The following is a 20,491-nucleotide window of genomic DNA, read 5'->3' as shown; positions in this document are numbered from 1 at the left end:
TAGTTGCGTCGAGCCTGTCTGTGAAGTTCGGCAGCTATTGCAGTCTTCATTGTTCCCAACTCTTCACCTATCAATTTTTCGAATTGCTGTCCAACCACTCTGGTTCCTCAATCGATACTAATTCCCCGCTGGTCTGTCCCAACGTTGGTGTTGCCTGCTCCCCAATATGTTTGATGCGATTCAACGTATTTTCAATGATTTTGTTATTTATGCGTAGCTGTTTCAACTCCTCGTTGTGATTATGCGCGAAACTCTCAAAATTTGATTGAAAAGTATCCACAATATCCACAGCCATAGACTGTAGAGCGGTATTGAGAACTTTTAAGGAAACGGCGTCGGTGGAGTGCTGCGGATCAGCTATGTTACACAATCGTTTACCGTCCAAATCATACTGATTGTCGCTGGTGATTTTGAATCCAACACCCGGAGGCCCTCGAATAAATTTTTTACCCCCACCACGCTCCGAGTGTCGCCCGAATATGTCTATGCTCATCACTGGACGGTCGCTGAACAAATGATGATTTTATGTTTACACGCCGCTAATAAACGATTCCAGTCTCACGCAACTCCTCAATAATGGAGACTATTTCGTTGGAATGGCTGGTATTGCCTGCAGCCTGTGACGCCATAAGCAGCCGAAGACGATCTACAATTTCATTTGGATCATCCCAGTAGACGTAATCGACATCTTGCCCCTCCTTTCGCGCAATCTTATAGACGGGTAAGCCTTTACCTGATTTTTTCGGCGAGCCAACGTGTTGTGCAATGAAATTTCTATACTTTGCACTTTTTAAATCATCTCGAAGGCTTCCATCGGCTTGGTAACGTTTTCGATGCGCATTTGTCGTCATTACAATTTTTATATAATTATTCTTGTCCGCGTCATTTACAACCGATGCATCGGGTGATTTTTTAAACAGTAATTCGAGTAATCCAGGTGTTCTCTCATAACTTTTATTCCCCACATTGACCAGATTATCAGTGAAATTGATCGGTGTATCGCCAATCATCATACCGCTTGTCAACTTTCGAACGCCGTATGTAGTATCCAAATCCCTCTTTTTACTTGAGCTGAACATTTTCAAATATTGTGCTGTGTAATCCGTTGTTTTCTTCACCGGTGTACTTGTAGTAGAAATTTCGCCAAACTTCAGTGTTTTATCATTTGCATCCATGAAATTCCCCACATCCATATCCTCATCCCCCTCATCATCATCATCATCATCCCCGGCACTCTCGTCATCTTTTTCCTCTTCTTTTTTCATTGTCACATCCGGTAGTTCCGTTTTAATTTCACGTTTAATATGCTGCTGCTGCAGCTTTGAAGTATCCACCAATTTTTGCAGCGGTGTTACTAAAGGCTTGAATACCTCTCCCATAACCTGTTCGGTCGTGTCCTTGTCCAACTTGAGCATCTTATGCTTCAGCCGTATGACATCGGATGCTTTTGATATTTCACTCAACGTATCGCTATGCTTACGAATCTTGGCACTCTCCATGTTGCAGGCTCGATTGTTGCAACGAAACTGTGCAAGTTTATGTTAGTTTATGCTTATAAAGCAGTCAAACCCTTTCCTATATCGCCCCCCATTGATTTCGCTATCCTTGTCAATTACGGTAAAACTGTAATTGTCATCATTCCAGCATGCCGAGCACAAGTCTTTAAATTGCTGATACGTCATGTCCATGTTCACATGATCGTTGTAGATATGTTTCAGATTCATATCATCCTGCCGAAATAGCACCAATAAGTTTGCATTGTCACGCACTAGGTGTTTTGGAATGCGCGCGTACGTTTGACTTAGATAAAAGCTATCGATATCGCAATGCCTGCCCATGCTGAAGTATGCTCTGATATTATCCTGCTTTTCACAAGCCACATCGTCGAAAATCATAACAGAGTTGGGGCGAGCATCTTCCGGTTTTACAACCTCATCGTTCTCGTGAAACGGGAAATAACCCACTCCCTGCACAGGTTCTAGTAACTTTTGCAAAAATTGATACTTTGGTTGGATGAGAGATTTCGAATAGACATAGACATTTTCGAATCGCAATCCATTGCCGTGGGTGATGAGTGCGAGAAGAGCGTTAGTTTTACCACAATTGGATGGCCCGCAAAAAATTGCTCTCACAGTATTTGGCAGCAATTTTCCATGTCGTTTTTCTATCTTCCTCTTACCACGTCGAACCATTTTATCGAAATTTGCGATAGGTAGTTTATCGGGCTGATCTTGAAATCTCATGATGCTTCGTTAGCATGACAACGAAAACTGAGATGACGGTATATAAATTCCGCCTTTTATAGAAGTCACGTTAGTTGTTGCCTGACTATGAGGATGTGCACACGGAAAAAACGCGGTGGTGGTTTGTTAAATAAAATCATCAATCATCTCCCAGTTGAATTGCATGTGCCAGGGTATCAGTACTGCGGACCTGGAACGAAATTGGCCAAAAGGTTGGCTCGTGGAGATTTGGGGATCAATCCGCTGGATGCCGCGTGTAAAGACCACGACATTGCATACGCAAAGAATCGCGATACCGCAGCGAGAAATCTTGCCGACAAAGCGCTCGCTGAGAAGGCGTGGAATCGCGTCTTGGCCAAGGACGCTAGTGTGAGTGAAAAGGCGGTAGCCTGGGGAGTCACCAACACCATGAAAGCTAAATCTAAACTCGGAATGGGCTTAGCTGGAAAGCGGTCGAAACTTGGAGTGGCTGCGAAGAAGAAATCTGGAACTGACGGGAAGAGTAAACAGCGGAAGAGAACTGTGAATCTTAAATCCATCATCACGGCAGCAAAGGTCGCCATGCGACCTGGTTATAAAGCCGTCGAGTCGGCGTTGGCGGGTGCTCGTGCGGCCGCGCGTGGGACTGGGAAGAATATTCGTATGCCTCGCGTTATACCTGTGCCTGATAAAATTGGCGGCATCCTACCGTTTCTCATTCCAATTCTGGCCGGTCTAAGCGCTACTGGGGCTCTTGCGGGTGGTGCTGCGGGTATAGCTAAAGCTGTCAACGAAGCTAGTGTCAACAAACATCAGTTGAAAGAGGCCAAACGGCACAATGCAACAATGGAGGCGATTGCTTTGGGTAAGGGATTATACCTGCGACCCTACCGCAGCGGAATGGGCCTGTACTTACGTCCGGCAAAAAACTAGTAAAGCTGCCACACCGAGCTCTCACCAACATTGATTTACGCAACTATGCTAAAAATATGAAAATTTCGCATTTTCGAGGTGTTTTTATGCGGAATGATCTGCCGAAATCAGGACCAAAAATGCGAGAATCCGCAATTATTAATCTTGATGATAAAAACGGTCCAGGGACGCATTGGGTTGCGTACAAGAAAAATGGTGACCATGTTGTGTATTTCGATAGTTTCGGTGATTTGAAACCGCCTAAGGACTTGATGAGGTATCTCGGTGTTGGCAGCGTTGAATACAATCATAAGAGGTATCAAGAATATGATACTGTGATTTGCGGCCACTTGTGTCTCAAATTTCTCAGCGAACAACTATAAAAAGACAGGTGTTACATGAGCAAGCATTAGTCATGCCGGAATCGTTGACGTTAACACTGTCAGGCACATCCTCCGTGCTGGAGGCTCAATATTTCCCCCCAATCGAGTTATCACCAGAGAAGAACTATGTTCTCGGACTCGTCGAGTTCCTGACATTCAATTCAATACCCAATATTCATGAGAGGTGTAATAAATTTTACCTGAAACGAGCGGACAACAGCAGAGAGAGCATCGCGATACCCACGGGATGCTATGAAATTGAGGATATTGAAAATTTTCTACATAAGGAGCTACCCTCCGACATCACCCTCAGTCTGACAGCTAACAACAACGAGCTGAACAGTGAAGTCACATGCAATCAGGTGGTAGACTTTAAGCCCAAAGATTCGATCGGCCGATTATTGGGATTTAAGGCGGTTGAGCTATCGCGAAACGTTACTCATAAATCTGAATTACCCGTAGCCATACTGAAGGTTAATACTTTACGCGTTGAGTGTAGCATAACCACAGGGGCGTACATAAACGGGCGTCGAGCTCACACGATTCACGAATTTTTCCCAACCGTTCCATCCGGATATAAGATTGTCGAAGTGCCTACCAACGTCATTTACCTGCCAATCGCCGTACAGTCGATACATCATTTACAGCTGAGAATAGTCGATCAAGACGACGAGCTGATTAATTTTCGCGGCGAAACGATTACTGTACGTTTACACTTGAAATCACTCAAATAATGGGAATCGTGTTTGAGACAAGAAAGTTGGGCAAAAGTTATAAAACTCAAACGTCATGGCCAAAAATCGTCAGTCGCCCGACACCTCTGACAACGTTTACACCGCTTACGAGACTGACACCTCTGAACGCTCGGTTTCTCCAGAGCCTAGGTCTTCGATTACGTGGAAATTTTGGAAAATAAAAATTCGCGTTCGCTGCATCCTGTGTGTGTTACCATGGAAGAAATAATAAGAATACAGGAACCTGTGGTATTCGATGAATCGATCGCGCACTCTGAGATTCATGCTCATCAACCGTTTGCATCATCCACCTTCCAGAACAACGATGAAATCCATATTGTTGTTCAACATCAAGACTTGTGTCTACTGCCCAGTAAAAGCTCTCTACACATTCACGGAAAAATCACAAAGGATGATGGTGTGGCTGCGGTGACGGTTACGAAATTGATCAATATGGCCGTTTGTCATTTGTTTGAGGAAATTCGCTACGAGTTGAACGGTGTAGAGATTGATCGGAATAAAAATGTCGGCGTCACCAGCACCATGAAGGGTTACGTATCCTTGACTCCAGGCCAGCAATATAGTCTGGAGAATACCGGGTGGTTGAGTGGGGATAAGGAACTAACCGATGCCGCTGGAAATTTCGATGTTGTCTTGCCGTTAAATTATGTGCTAGGCTTCGCCGAAGATTATCGTCGAGTCATCGTCAACGCTAAACACGAGTTAATTCTCACACGTTCCAACACTGATTTGAATGCCGTGATTCAGAGCTCGGCGACGGAAAACTTTAAAATCACCCTGAATAAAATCGAGTGGTTGTTGCCGTACATCAAACTGGCAGATAAACCGAAAATCCAGCTACTCAACTACATCGCCAAGGATCCGGCCATATCCATGAGTTTTCGTTCTTGGGAAACGTACGTGTATCCGATGCTCCCATCAACAACGCGGCATATATGGTCAGTCAAGACATCGACGCAGCTTGAGAAGCCGAGATATGTCGTTCTAGGATTTCAAACTGCAAGGAGAAACGAGCCGCTGAAAAATGCTGGCGTATTTGATCATTGTCGGATCAGAGATGTAAAACTCTTCCTCAACTCACAGTGCTATCCCTACGGAAATATGAATATTGATATATACAATAATCAATACGCCATTCTCTATGATATGTATGTTCGGTTTCAAATGAGCTACTATAACAAAGAAGCTGAGCCTTTGCTATCGAGGAGTGAATTTATAAACCAAGCTCCCCTTATCGTCATCGATTGCTCCAAGCAGAACGAAACATTGAAAACTGGACCTGTGGACATTCGATTGGAATTTGACTCTAGCACTACGTTCCCACCACACACTTCCGCCTACTGCATGATCTTGCATGATCGCATTGTTGAATATAATCCGATCAGTGGTACTGTTAAAAAATTGGTTTAAGTCAATTCTGGAATAACAATATGTTTAATTAATATGGATATTGAAAATAATATGTATAATTTTACTCATTAAAATTTAGAATAAGATAATTGAGAATACAATAAGAAAACTAAATGTAATTGGTGTTGAATAAAAAAATTGTTAAAAGCATTCAAAACGCCATTTTAAACCTTCCTTCAGGGTCATTTCCAGGAATTTTTTCAATAGATCTAGCGGGTTCTTACCTTATCTGATTTATGTGCGGCTTTCCGGCGCCAAACAAGTCTCGACAGGAATTATTTAGTATGTGTGTGTGTGTGTGTGTGTGTGTGTGTGTGTCAAATCCTATGGAAATAGCCATCGAAAATGACCGGGGGGGGGGGGGGGGGGGTTGCGCCGCGAGTCGGGGGGGGGGGGGGGGGTACACCGCGAGCCGCGGGGGGGGGGGGGGGGGGTGCCGCGAGTCGCGGGGGGGGGGGGGGGCGCTGCGGGTCGCGGGGGTGGGGGGGGGGGGGGGGGGGTGGGGGGGAGCTAGGGGGGAGCTAGGGGGGAACTAGGGGGGGTGGTGGTCCAGAACCGGCATATATACACTACTAAACTCGACACACACACACACAGACACACAGACACAGACACTCGCACAGATGCTCGCTGTCTCACTCACATATCCGATAATTTTCGCCCACCGTCTTGTAAGGTTGTTGTTTTTTTTTTTTTTTCCGTTTTTTTCGATTTATTTTTTTTTTTAAGCATTTGGGTAGTGCGGGAGCAATTTTGCATATTTTCAGTTTTTTTTTTTTCTTTTTTTTTCTCTTTATTTAACACAATCAGTCTTGGCTCGCTTCGTTTTCTCGTTTAAGAAGATGGCTGCACGTTTTCGATCGCGGGTTTGTTACACGTGTTATAAATGTACGTATGTAAAAATTAGGTAAGGTAGATGGGATTTTTGTAGGATGTGAGATAATCGTGCGAAGGAAAGAGAAACGTAGGTATTATTTTCGAACACGGTGTTTGTACGGAAGAAAAATGAAGCGAAGGTGATTAGCGATTTTTTTGTATCCTTTGAATAAAGAAAAAAACAAAAATAAACATCGATGACGTTGAAAAAAAAAGAATAAAATTGCGATAGTTTGGTAAAACGAAATTTTGAAAATTTTTCGTCAAATTTATAAATTTAATACTGATCTGGTATTCGGAATATGCAAAAAGAATTTTTCAACGTCACGTGTAGTATGGATTTATGAATAATACGAGTCTAAGTAGAAACCATTCAATTTGTATATTTTTTTATAACGAAATGTTTTTTTAAAGAACCGAGTATACTATAAACTGTCATTTAAAATTTTACAACTTTCATTACAATAGTCGATCGAGTGAACATAAAAAATAGTAAGAAGTAAATTCATAATTAGAATTTTTTTTTTTCTGCGATATCGAAAACTAGTGACGTTACTAGATTGATAATCAGCCAAACCGCGGCATAATATCAGAGCGTAAAAATTTCCGCGGCGATAGTTTTTCGAATCGAAAGACCTGTCAGGAAAATATTGAAAAAACATTTGATTGAAAATTCCAAGATTTTCAGCAAAATTGATAAACTGTAATTGCCCGATACCTGTTGTAAATGTAATAATTCATCAAGGTACAAGCTCTCTTCAAGCTGCGTGATTGCGGATTAAGTTCTAACGAAACACCCTGTATCATCTGTTAACTAGTGTGAAAGTGTAGAAAATACTCTTAAAACAGTGTCGAGAAACAATTGACGCAAAAAAATTTTGCCTCAGACGATATGCATAAGGAAAAGTGTTCGAGGGTGATGTTTAATTTTTTTTACTCACCTATTTTCACGTAGCAACAACAAAGCAAAAGTATAAGGTCTGATTGTTATTTCGTTGCCGCCTACGAAGTCGCATGAATGTCCTTGAAATTGAACCTAAGTGTGGTAGAAAATTTCGTTTAGGTAAGATAACAATGGTAACTGACCTTAATAGCCTGTGTAAAAAATAACCCATGTCAAAAAAAACTTTAAATTACATTAAATTTAATCTAGAAAAATTAAATTTACGTGTGTTATTTTTGTGTGGGTTTTTTTTTTTTTTTTTGTTTCTTTCTTTTCTAGCCATGGGTTATTTTTGTGCATGTCATTTTTGTCTTGGGTTATTTTTGTGTACGTTATTTTCGATCGGGTTATTTTTTTAAAAATTTTTGTTCCTATTTTTTACCAGTGTTACTTTTGTCCCAATTAATTTTATTTCGGGTCCTTTGTTTCTCGTTTGATCCCGGTAACGATAATAACAACGTAACCGAGAGCCACGTGCCAAATATGCATCACCGCGCAGGCATTTCATATCAGGAACGTATGCGCGGTGAGAATCTCGAGCAGCACTCACGAGATTGTCCGATGCATGGATGCATGTGGGTTGAAATTGGACCCGGGTAAAGTTGCCCGAGTATCTTAAGCCGCGAGCGAATCAGCCATCTTCTTACGCGGAGTCCTTAGACGTACCATTCCTTTATGTCCTTTAGTTCCTGTTTCCTAACATTTTTACTAACACTCGCACCGTTTTTTAAAGCTCCGTTAAAAGGCTGCCCCGCGCCCGCAGCCGAGCCCAAAAGCGCGGCGTTCGGATCCTGGCAAAAGTTCTTGCTCTCGTCGATCTTGTAGCTCGCTTCCGGCCGGTTTTTGAACTTCAGTATTATCAGTATTATCAGCACTATAGCGATCAGCGCTCCGGCTATTATACCGATTATCAGTGCCGCGTTCTCCGCCGCCTCCGAGGTTATCCTTATTTCCTTCCCGGGACCCGGACGTTGCGTTGAAATCGGCGTGTAAATCGGGGGCGGCGGCGGCGGCGGCGGTTCCATCATTCCCGTTGTCGACGTCGTCTGCGAGGGTGTTCCGGTCGAGCTGGTTACTCTATGGGTCACGGTGCTGAAACCGAATCAGAGACACGTCGATAATATCTGCGCTAAAATTGAGAGAAATTTTTAGTTACGGTTACCGCTCGGTCCTTGACTACTTTCATTTTTTACCACGATCGACAAAATATAATTATAGGTAGAAAATGAAAATTAGTTTTCTAGCCGTTACCGGAAACTCTGGTATCCGTTACTGTTCTTTCTCATTAGATGATTATTTATGCTTTAATTTATTCCTCATAAAAGTGAATTGGTTCGATTTTCGTCACCGATGGTACGTAGATACGATTCGTTCGTTCGTGAATAGAAGCTTTCCGCGTAATTCTTGCCATATGTTAAAGTTTCGATGAAAAATACTTGAATGTTTGGTGAAATAAAATTATTACACTACTAGTTAGTATTTATGAGGATCGGATGATGAAGTTTCGACGAAATCGGGATCAATAATAAATTCTAATCAATCGTAGGGTACATTTCACAGTTACAGTACGATTGGTAGACAAATTGGCATTCTCGATTGAACTGTGTTAATTAATGAATCGGTTGGTAATAAAATAATAAAAAGACAAATAAATAAGCGATTCGACCAATGAGTCGAAATTGGACCGGTTTTAAAATGCGGGCAAATTGATTCACCGAAAAACTGAAACTCAAATTACAAAAAAATTGTAATAATAAATTAGTTTAATCGAAAGTATGAGTTTAGAAGACTGAGTGCAGAAAGTAAGCCCATTAATCTAGAACCTGGCTCATTGAATAGCAAAAGGATGAAATCAACTAGTCCATATGTCAAGCGCGAAAAGCGCGTGGGGTTGTTTATAAAATCTGGTAAACCTCCTCGCAACTCGACGAGTTCAGAAATAAGCATCGATCGATATTTTCTCTACGTGTGTTCAATTACTTACGTACATAGAGAATATCCTAGGCTCAGAAATTATTCATACTTTCGACTCAGGGTGTAATAATTTTTATAATTTCGAGGTTAGCAAAGTTATCTCAACTATCCATGCCGATGAAAAACCGTCACTTCGCGATTTTTGAATCGTCTGAAATTAAGTCAACCGTAATAAACCAAAACACACTCATATTTGTAAATCTTAGTACCTTAAAATTCATCGTAATATTAAGAAACTTGCGATTTTTTTCAAACATTTCGTTACGATAAAGTTACCAACTTCGATCTCGTTAATTTTCAAACTTCGACTTCGTACGTTCTTTCCAGGCCCTCAGCTAATCGATCAGAAACTGACAAAGTGCGAGAATGAATTCAAAAATACGTAGAAAAGAGAAGAATTTCAATGAAGAAGCTTTCGCTTCGGCAAACCGTTAATCTAAATAATCGTCACTTTCGACTTCGATTCGGTCTCGAATAACTTCGAACTTTCACCAAGTCTCGCAAGCTCTCAGCTGATTGGTCCGAAACTGACGGAACAACGTGCACGGAGAGAGGGTCAAAAAAAAAATAAAAATAAAACGCACACGCACAAACGAACAAGAAAATTAATTTTAAAATACTTGCGTAGAGTAAAGGGAGAGGAGAAAAAAAAAATAATAAATAAAATTTTAAAAAGCTCGAATCGTAAAGCTCTCGAGCCGCGCTCACCTGTCATGGCTGGAGTCAGCACCGGGTGAAGTGGCGTTGAATTGTGTCGTGCCAGCGTATTGCGTCGAGACGAGGTCCGTCCCACCCCTAGACGGCGTCGACGGCGACCCCGGCAGCGTCTGCGTCGTCGACTGGCTGGTGGGACTGGCACGTAGCGTCGTGTACGAACCGGCGCTCGGATCTGAAAGTAAATTAAACAGGATCAACTTCTCCGTTCTAATACGGGGGGGTTGGCGGTGGTTGGTACCACTGCCGAGTGCTTCGCCGTTATCTGAATGCTTCTAATTGCGAAGGGTTGCGCTGCCTGCGCCGTATAACAATATCGTGTTCAACGAGTATTACTCACGCCTCGGTTTTAACAAGCTTGGTTAACCGAAAATCGATACTTTTTATTAATTTTATCACACCGGACAGGCCGGTGATTTTTTTTTTTTACATCGTATAAAATTATTTCAATATCGTCCGATGCGATCGTCTCTTGATTGTGTGAATAACATGTTAAAGATAGTTCAAACTTTGACGTTGATGACTTTCCTTTCGAATCAAACTAACCGATTTGTTTCATTTTTATTACAGGAGACTGTTAATTTTCTAAAAATTCAACTGCAGACGAAATTTACTTTCCTTCTTATTTTTTTCTCACCTCGGTATCTCCGAGTAATTAATTTTAAAACAGCATTTCACCGATATGAATAATTAAGGTCGAAGAAAATGGTGATATTGAATCCACTGAAAACGATGTATATAAAAAAAAAAAAAAAAAAATTATAGTTTCATCAATTTCGTTGAAAATAGTCTATTTTCATGTTCCTAAATGGATCTTCTTCTAGTAAGCTGTGTGAAAAAATTGATAAAAAGTATCGATATTTACACTTGATCACCGCTACGCCAAAAAAAAAAAAACCGCTCGATTTGAATTTCATGAACTGCACACAATTCGTCCCTTTTCTACATTCCGAATATACCATTTTAGGCGCTCGAAGTATCTCCGACATATTTTTCGTGATATATTTTCCCCGACCCGAAGGCAAGAGCTTTGAGAAGACAGCTGCTTGCGATATCTCGAGAGATGATTTCAGTAGAATACACGTATGTTACATAGGCACGGAATATAGCATGAGCGTATTATATTTTTTTTTTTTTTTTCCGCCATCTACATACGGAGGGATCAGTACGGTACACGTACAGCATGAGACAGACTAACGAACACCACGAGGCGAATAGAAGGGATCAATACCAGTGCCGTAGATGGTTGAAGGAGGGTGAATCGGATGGTGAGCACAACAAAGGACTCGAGTTGCGTGGATAATTAGAGCCCAGCTCCGATGAGACGATGGGAAATTGAACGTAAGACGAGCGATTTGATAACAACGATAAATCGGCAATCACTGAGTAGGTATAAATGATTTGAATTTCATTTCCTCTGCATGGTTTTCAAAATTCTCGTTTACCAGTAACTATCGAGTGTAACCTATATTCCTCGATGTTGACCCTAGAACGGCGCAAAATCAGTTTCTGAAGTTTACTCTACTTTTTTAGTTAAACAAGGCTTTAACGTCAATTTATTCTCGCGCGAGCGTTAAATTTTCGCAACGGTTGCAAGAAAATCTAGCAACAGCGATTCGACTGTGGTAAAAAATGAAAATGGTTAAAATTTCTCTCATTGTAGATAATTTGAAATATGTATGCGTACCCGTTGCTGCAGTGACGAATATCTCTTCGGTTGTGAGAGGATCTCCACCCGAACCGTCGTAGCAGTCTTCTTCATCGTCGCAAGACGGCCGTTCGGGACTCTCTTTATTGGGGCCTTTCGGCCTCGGAGTTACCGCAGGTGACCTTGTTGGTGCTACGTAAACCGGCGTTATCAGATCGTCTGGAAATTCAAATTTAAACCTTACTTTATTCCACGGGTATTGCCTTGTCGGATAAGCAACCCGGTAGCTATAATTAGTAGACCTCTGACGTCACAGGATTGATCCACCGGCCGTGATTTAATTCGGGAGACAAGATTTGCGCCAAAGTCGGTTGGTAAAAACACACGATTGTTGAACAATTATCGATACTACGGATAAATTACCACTGATTTATATCTTCGTGGAGATTTTATCATCAATTTTTATTAATCAACGTTAATTTCTCGACGATTCTATTCAGTCTTTTCTTATCATCGGGCGATTTTTGCTCATTTTCAAGCGAATCTCATCGATTTTTTTTTTTTAGCGTTCTTGACGACTTTCAGTGACCTTTGGATTAAGAAAGATACGAGTAATTGATGGAAATTATTTTCAACGCGTTTCTCGCCATTTCTCTCACAGCTTCAAATGATTTTAGTTACATCGATTAATTCTTGCTGATGATCTAAAAGAACTCTCAATTTCACTTGCAATTCAATTTCTAATCGTTAAATTCGTGAATTTTTCTCTTCTCTTTGAGTCCGTAAAAATTTCCAAACTTCTTATCACACGAACAACTGGCATACGTGTAAAATACTTTATACATAGATAGATCTTAGATACAATTCTCGTTCGTCGACTACGTCTCAAAGATGTAGTAATGTCTAAAAAATGAACGTCAAGAAATCAGAATTTCATACGCAGTGAAAAAAAAAAAAAATTCACGGAAATTTACTTTACAAACAATTACACTTTTTAACATTTTATTCAGTCACAATCAATCGGTGCTGCAAATGTGTAATATTTCTCGATGTCGAACTTCAATAAAGGGGCGGGGGGAAGTTAAAATTTTTTACGTTTTAACCCTGAAGGGATTTTTTCACGCGATTGAATATGAGCTTACTTTGAAATTTCTTTTCTCTCTTTACACAGAAGTGTATTTAGCCATAAATAAACTCCATTGCTATCTTTATCAGCAAGCAATTTTTTTTTAAGGTTTTCAGGGAGGGCCCTCGTCAGGGACGAAACGTAAAAAAATTTTAACGTCTCTCCCCCCCCCCTTTATCGATCTTCGACACCGAGAAAGTTTTCACACACGCAACTGAAGATAAGAGTCGAATAATTCTTCAACGGTATTGAAAATATTTACGTTCAAGTTAATTCATTGCTGCTTATAATTTGTTTTATTGTTTTATTATTTCTTTCATCACCAACAAACAGCGAGTATTTTCGCGGCAAGTTTGAACCTATTTGTCGGGCTCTCGCTCGGTCTTCCGATCACCATGACCGGCAGAATCAAGTTTTTAGTCAGTTGGAGAAGATTTTGTAACAGGAGTACATCGAGCGCAGGAAGTTGGCAGGTCGGAACGAAAAGGGGTCGGCAAGAAACGAGGAGGACGTAGGAAAGAAAGGACGGACGGATGGGACAAGGTTCTACACGGAATTATGTTAGCGATCCGAAATATGCAAATGAATTGACGATACAACCAGGCGAGCATGAACGAAGCGAAGTGGCGCCGTCGCCTCTCGTTTAATTGTAAGCTGCAGGCAAAGTTGACCGAGGTTAAACCGATGTTTGCGCGTGTGTGTGTGGATTTCTATACCTTTGCACGTAAACATTTACACGTGTGTAAAAACACACGGCTGAGCTCTGGCCGAGAGTATTTCAGGCGTAACGATCCTCGGGATTTAACATTTTGTGGCAAACCAGTCGACTGATGTTTATTTTTTTTTTTTTTAATTTTTATAAATTTTGTACAACGTATCTTTGGAACGATGTATGTATGATTATACAGCGGCGATGGTAAAACTTTTATTCTCAAAATCAGCGTTGTTTTGTTTTCCTAATTATAATTGAGGTCACTATACATATACATGTTTCTATATAACTTTGTAAATTGATAGAATTTTAAGCTGTGTATCGTATGATATTTTTAACGATAAGTTTTATAAGTGAGAAAGAAATTTTGAGAAGATGGAAAAAAATTTAACACGAAATATCCGAACATTGAATATTGTGTAAAATATGTGTGTGTTGAAAAATCTATAACTTGTTGTTATGTTTTTTCTTTTTTTTTTTATCAGTAACGATACGAGTGAGGTTAAAATTTTCTTTCAAGATAAATGTGAAATCGTAATTCCAGGATTGTAAAAATTACAAATAAACATAAATCTATTGACTCCGAATTGCCAGATTAAAAGCAGTAAAATTATATAGTTTATGTTATATGTTATTTAACTGAAAAGATGAGAATCTATCTGATATTTACGTAGAACCGATTACGCAAAATAAAAAAAATTGGTAAGCAGCCACCTTGGTGACTAGTGCCTTACCGATTATACGTGTCCATCCTTGTCTAGGGGAGTGCTAAACGTCTCTCTTTTCATACTACACGTTGATATCGAGCGTTACGGAAACTTATATACTAATCAGGGCGCCTACTTGCCGCTTGTGAGAAACTTTCGCGTATAGATTTTTGCGAATAACTCGTGAACGATTAAAGTTGGAAAATATTTTGTTTGGAAAATAATGTATAGAATAGAAATGTTTATTTAAAAGTGAGATTAAAAATCATATTTCTTGACAGTTTGAAATATTGAAAAAAAAAGAATCATCAACGATATTGAGAATTCGTTTTTGGTCTTTCGTTTCCTACGACTCGTTCAAAAACAAATTCGAGCTTCTGATGCTACAAAATAACATTTGCAATGCAATTTTTTTTTTTTTATTCATTCACAGATTGTCAGTGTATGGTGGTAAATTTTTATTCACCTAGAACAGAGGTTATTTGAACAGAATTGAACTCGTTCAACCGAGGTTTGTCTGTTCAAAACTAATCGAATGAACAATAATTTTTTTTATACCTGCCAGTTAAATTATCAAACGATTTTACTCGTACGATATGATAATCCACGAACATTGTCCGAAAGCGTTACTCGTTATAATCGATATCCGATCAATTTATTAGGCAGTGATAAAAATACCCCATTGCAGAAACGTATTTACGATCTATCGGAACGCGAGGTAAATTATTCGGTAAAACCGACCACTCAGACCCACAGTGGGTGGTCAAAGCTGCAGGGGTGGTTGGCATGAAACAAAATAGGTACTTTACAAATGGTCCGAGTGACCCACTTCGCCGAATATACTTGAATGCCATAAAAACGCGGGGGAGTTTGTTTTGTCACTGATAGTTCGTAAATTGAGAAACGATGTAATCGTAGCATTTTTTCGTCTCACTGTTATTTGGTAATCGAATTGCCAATAAACACGTGTCAATTTTCGTACAAAAGAAAAAAAAAAAAAATACTCTCCGACACGCGTAAGAAAAAAAGAAAGCTTTTCGGTAAAATAGAAGTTTAAAATGTTGGCTAAATATTGGAACACGATGAGGCCTTTTAGTGTGGCGACGGTAATTTTAAAAAGTTTTACTTACACTTACCAGAACCAGATTCTAATATCGGTGAACATTCCTCGTCCTCGTCGTCACCAGCGCATCCGCTTCCGGCTCCGGAGAAAATCAGATCGTCAACGACACCCGGTAATCCGGATGCTGGAGTCTGGAACGATGAAAATGATACATGCACTCAGAGATAATAGTTACACAATATTTGACGATGATAAATTTGCCGACACGTTTGGTAGAATTGAAATTGAAAATCGTGATTCGCTAAAACGATGCCATTGAAATGGTTGGAAAAAAAAACAAAATAAAATAAAATAAAAAAACAATTATATGCCTTCGGCAAACCGATTCGGTTGATAAATTTATATACGTTGATGAGATTTTCAAATCGGCTTTCAAAATTGAACACATTTTTCGTATTGTATTTGACAAACCGTTACCTGTTGCATCCTTTGCAAGGGTGCAGCTCTGTCCAAAAGACTTCCGGTTGGTAATAATTGCACGTCACCCCTGGTCGAGGTTCTCGGGTCCCTGGCAGCGGTTAGATCCAGGATTCGAGCACCGTTTACGACTACTCCGGAAACTACCCCCAGAAACGGTCGTTCAACTCGATTTTTGCTCCGGTTCCATCGGCCGCCGATTTGAATGGTAGCTTGGCTGTTGAACACGGTCAGTTGATGACCTGCGATATGAAATTTCATTTTACGATTGTTAGTTTGTTGCTTATCACGTATGTAGTGACGATGCTTTGTATGCCAAAGATTAATCTACGTTCGTTAGATTTACACTTTTTTTATATACTTTTGTGATTGAATTTCGTTCTGGCATTTGAAATGCACAAAAAGTTATTCCAGTTTTTTGTAATTTTCTCATTTTTTCACTGTGATCCGAGGTCTTACTGTAGTGATTACAATAATTAATGACCTGACGCGCTTGTAGAATGAAAAACTCACTACCTATCAAGAATCTGTAACTTCCTGTTTTTTTCACCAGACCATTCGTTCCGGTATCAAAGTTGTTAATCGCTTTATTGAAAATCCATTTTGAAAAGCATTTCCAGAGTCCCGAATCGTCGTTAGTTACACAAGTGTGTTCAGAGAACTAGTTTCTGTGGACTTGTAAGCACAGTAGGTTGGTTAATTTTTAAATTTTTTTGTTTTCATTCAACGTGCATCTCGAAAAATTAGTGACAAACATTGAAAAAAAAGATTGTCCCAAAACCTGAGTAGGTTGGAAAATATTTAGAGGTTGCTATCCATTGTTGTGATATTAACGGCTAGAAAACTAATTTTCATTTTCTACCTAGAACTATATTTTTCGATCGCGGTAAAGCCCATAAGCCCCCAATCGCACATGACTTGGAAACGATTCGAGAAGCGGTTAAATAAAAACCGACGACGAAGAAGGAAAGGTCGAGCGAGGTGTGAAAGCAATTCGAGTTTCACCGCAATCCTTTGTTGGATGGATCTTTCGGTTTGACCAGACATCAGGCAAGCATAAGATTCGAACGGTCGACTCCTGGGAGTCGGACACTAACTGACCATCGGTCAGTGCTCCCTACGGATGAGCCTACAACCGAAGAAGGTTCGACCAAGTCGTTGGTTTCCCTACCGCTCGGTCACACGGTCCCTTATTTCTTTCCTCACGCTTTGCAGAGTTTCAGTTTCGTTGGTTCTGTGAACAGGCGATCATACGATTCTCGAAGTCTTCTAAGGTCGTCGTACGGCCCTTCGGGTTGCTCAATAATATTACCTTGGTATCGATGCGCGATGCAAGCGGTCCTAATTTTCATGCCCGTCCAAAGCCTCGCGCGAACTATCCAACCGGTTGTTGACACGCGCCGACACTCGGCACGTACAGATTTAAACTCCATACCCAGCTAACACAGATTCCAAGAGGTTTCGTACCGCGTATTCGATCATTCGTAAGGTCAGCAAAAAAATTTTATTCCAAAAAGATGTGTACTGTATAAATAAAAATCCTCGTACCTTAATTAGATGGTCAGTAAGGGGAGACGGTCGGAAGTTATAGGTGCGATTTCAAACCGTCGACTTTAGCACCGAACTGTTGAGTCTGAATTTATGTGTGCACTGAGAGAAATTTGTAATAACTGTTTTCATTTTTTACCATGATCGAAAAATATAGTTCTAGGTAGAAAATGAAAATTAGTTTTCTAGCCATTACCGGAAACTTTATTGTTTAACTAAAAAAGTATAGTAACTCGACGACTAAAATCAATTGCTTGAGAGTTAGGACAGTACAAATTTGTTTCTTTGGTAATTTTAGTACCAAGGATCAAGCGAATACGACGAAAATAGGTCAATGGTTGTTACAGGGTCGATGACCGGTACACTTTATACCTCAATGCAGTTTTCCGAGAGCCGATTGTAGAAGAATACGAACCAACTTGACGATAACATGAACAAAGGTGGTAAACAAGATTAATGAATTGTAAAAACCGCAGAGTAAATTAAAATATCTGATTCCCAACGAGCCCTTCGTTCCGACATCTTTAACCGACTTGAAATTAGAAATCGCAGCTTGTCATACAATCAGACGTGCAAATGAATCAGGAAGTCATGTCAAGTTCGGAGGTTGTTTTCTGCCCGTGAAAGATGGTTCGGTAAAAAATCGATAACCCGCCGATTTTTCTACTAGGCGACTAGGACCTCTGTGGTGGGTGGTCCTGACTATAAGGAACCCATGAACCGGATGCAAATGCCCGTTCCGTTCGACTCTAATGCGGCGGATACGCTGGTGGCGAGACTCGGGATGAAGAAGTAATAGGAAAGTAACAGGTTTGGCAGGTTTCCCGTCCGCGTGAACACGGCCAGATAACGGGCTTTGTTTGTTGTAGTTTCGGAGTGTCTAAATTTAGTAACTCGTTCGAAAAAATAGGCCCGACCAGCGGCTTCATCAGGAACGTAGAAGCGGCAGGAAGACCTTCCGCGTCTGGTCTCATCGAGCATCAGATCGTTTGCCGCTTTTTGTACAGCGCAAAGTTGTCTGTTGACTAACCAACAAGTTTTTCGCTCGACGAACTCGCGTTCGTAATTTTCACCGTCACGTTATTGTGTCTATAATTATAGTAACATATTATTTGAGCTTGACGAATCAAACTGTCGTCGAGGTGAACGAAGCTTGTCCGATTTTATCGGTTCTCGAAATAAAAATTATACCAACAAGTTTAAGTTATTTTTGAAATAATTTCACACATAGCCACGGTACACATAATCCCAGAATTTTAACACGACAGATTTATATTTATATGTAAACGACAACATAAAACATTGGCTCTCCCATTGAATCTTGGGTCTCAAGAAAACAAGTTATGTCCGTCCGGCGCGGTCTGCGAGTGGTTCGTTTGGTAGCAGGGTATCAGGAAAGGCGTAAAGTTTACCGAGTGCCAAGTTTAATGACTCAATTCCGAACCGCCCCGTGCATATATAAGCGTATATTAATGGGTGGTCCTAACCGCTTAAATCACTGTTAAAACGTCTTACGTAGAAACTTTAACCTGTGGTAGAGGAATTTCGTTGGTTCGTTGGACTGGATAAATAAAATTGCTGACAATGCTCGAGGGACACTTGGCAGTTGAGCATAGTCAAACTATCAGAGTATTATGAAATTGTAGGGGCTCTGTCATCATTTTAATTTGCTAATCGTCAGCTGGTGAGAGAAGACCGTGTTTTGTACGTGTCGCGTCTTTACTGACGGATTGGATCATTTTTGGTAACAGGGAGTTATGCTCGCTCGGGTATTCCGGCAGTCCTAAGTGATACGTAATTGATGCCCACATTCCAATCTGAAGAAGTCCAATAAATTGTATCACTTTACTAGGAGAACAGAACGGAGCCGGGTGTGGCTTTGCTCGGAATTCCTTATACGAGTGCGATATGTAGCAGCGTGCCGGATACACTCGAGAACCAAAGGGAGAGGAAGTTTTATTTTGTTTTTTTTTTTTTACTCGCGGTACAGCGGTCACGTGTTTAGGTAGGTTCGTAAATTTACCGCCAAGTGGAAAACACGTTCCACGTTTTTTCCATCAGAAACGGACACCTTAGGTGTAAGTTCACCGTCGTACAATGGATCGTTTCCTCCTCCAAAGTTTTTATACTCTACGAATTGGAACACGCTCGTCCTTGAATTGCGGATATTTACGAGTGAGCGACTGTCGAGGATAATTGAGGATATTTGATATTCGAGAACTTGTAGAATCGACTTACGTATCCGTGGCGTTTTGACACCCGGTGATAAGGCGAGTCGAAGCCCTGAATGATACGAGTTTCCGGTCTTTTTAGGCATCGAGTGTCACGGCTGACCCACCCTCACTAAGCAATTAGCTCTTACATGACATAATCTAAATTAATAAGTAACTTGCTAGGAGACCATGGCGCCAGAGGAGGCACCGTCTACCATCCGAAAGTAGGTTGAGGTCGTTGCTGGCCGATTGGCCCTCTCGGCAAGTGGCGCATTCGGTTAAACACGAGCAGGGAAACACGAGGCGAGGAGCTCATAGTCGACGAGTCAAAGAACCGTGCCTAATATTGTTGAATAATTACGGATAACTGCCGAGGAACAATCGGCTTGTCCCTATCGAATGAACCTTGAGATCGATTTTAACGAGACTTTCTACGAAGATACAGAATTACCTCGTGGGACTTGAACAGATTTCATATGGGACACCAAGTTTGGAATCGAGATGTAGAAGGATTTAAAAAAATCGAAGGGGCAAAAATGTCGAATTTTTAAAGAGGCGAAAACTTGATTTATAAAATTTTAAAATCTTCAAATTCGAAGCAAAACATAGAATGCCAAACTGTAGAATCGTCAGAATTTTTCTCGATAATATAGAATCATAAATAAATCATAAAACTGTCTGTTCGACCGGTGTTAATATCTGCATCGAAACGCGCTGCTCGTGTTTAAATAAACGGAAACTTTCTCATATTTCTCACGATTATTTTTCCTACTAGACCCGAAGAATCGGTCGCCTGTATAGAATTTCG

General features: G+C 40.6%; 1 protein-coding gene and 1 non-coding gene across 5 annotated transcripts in view; both read right to left on the bottom strand.

Annotated features, from left to right (window-relative positions):
- Positions 1–6,362: 6,362 nt before the first annotated feature.
- The window catches only part of LOC124186201 (neurexin-1), an 83,193-nt gene continuing 69,064 nt past the window's right edge, over positions 6,363–20,491 (bottom strand). For 3 of the 4 annotated variants that reach the window (XM_046577692.1, XM_046577695.1, XM_046577694.1), the window contains 5 exons: positions 15,923–16,164; positions 15,513–15,636; positions 11,877–12,056; positions 10,184–10,364; positions 6,363–8,593 (listed from right to left, as the gene is read on the bottom strand). In XM_046577692.1, coding sequence (XP_046433648.1) covers positions 8,158–8,593; positions 10,184–10,364; positions 11,877–12,056; positions 15,513–15,636; positions 15,923–16,164 — 1,163 coding nt within the window. In that variant the 3' untranslated portion in view covers positions 6,363–8,157. The remainder of the gene's footprint in view (positions 8,594–10,183; positions 10,365–11,876; positions 12,057–15,512; positions 15,637–15,922; positions 16,165–20,491) is intronic. The other variant, XM_046577693.1, reaches the window with a different exon arrangement.
- Positions 14,367–14,470, bottom strand: LOC124187252. Its single transcript, XR_006871811.1, has one exon. It is a non-coding gene; the product is annotated as a U6atac minor spliceosomal RNA (small nuclear RNA).

Source organism: Neodiprion fabricii, chromosome 7, assembly GCF_021155785.1.
Source record: "Neodiprion fabricii isolate iyNeoFabr1 chromosome 7, iyNeoFabr1.1, whole genome shotgun sequence".
NCBI classification, from domain to species: domain Eukaryota; kingdom Metazoa; phylum Arthropoda; class Insecta; order Hymenoptera; family Diprionidae; genus Neodiprion; species Neodiprion fabricii.
This window is presented reverse-complemented; position numbering and strand designations above follow the sequence as displayed.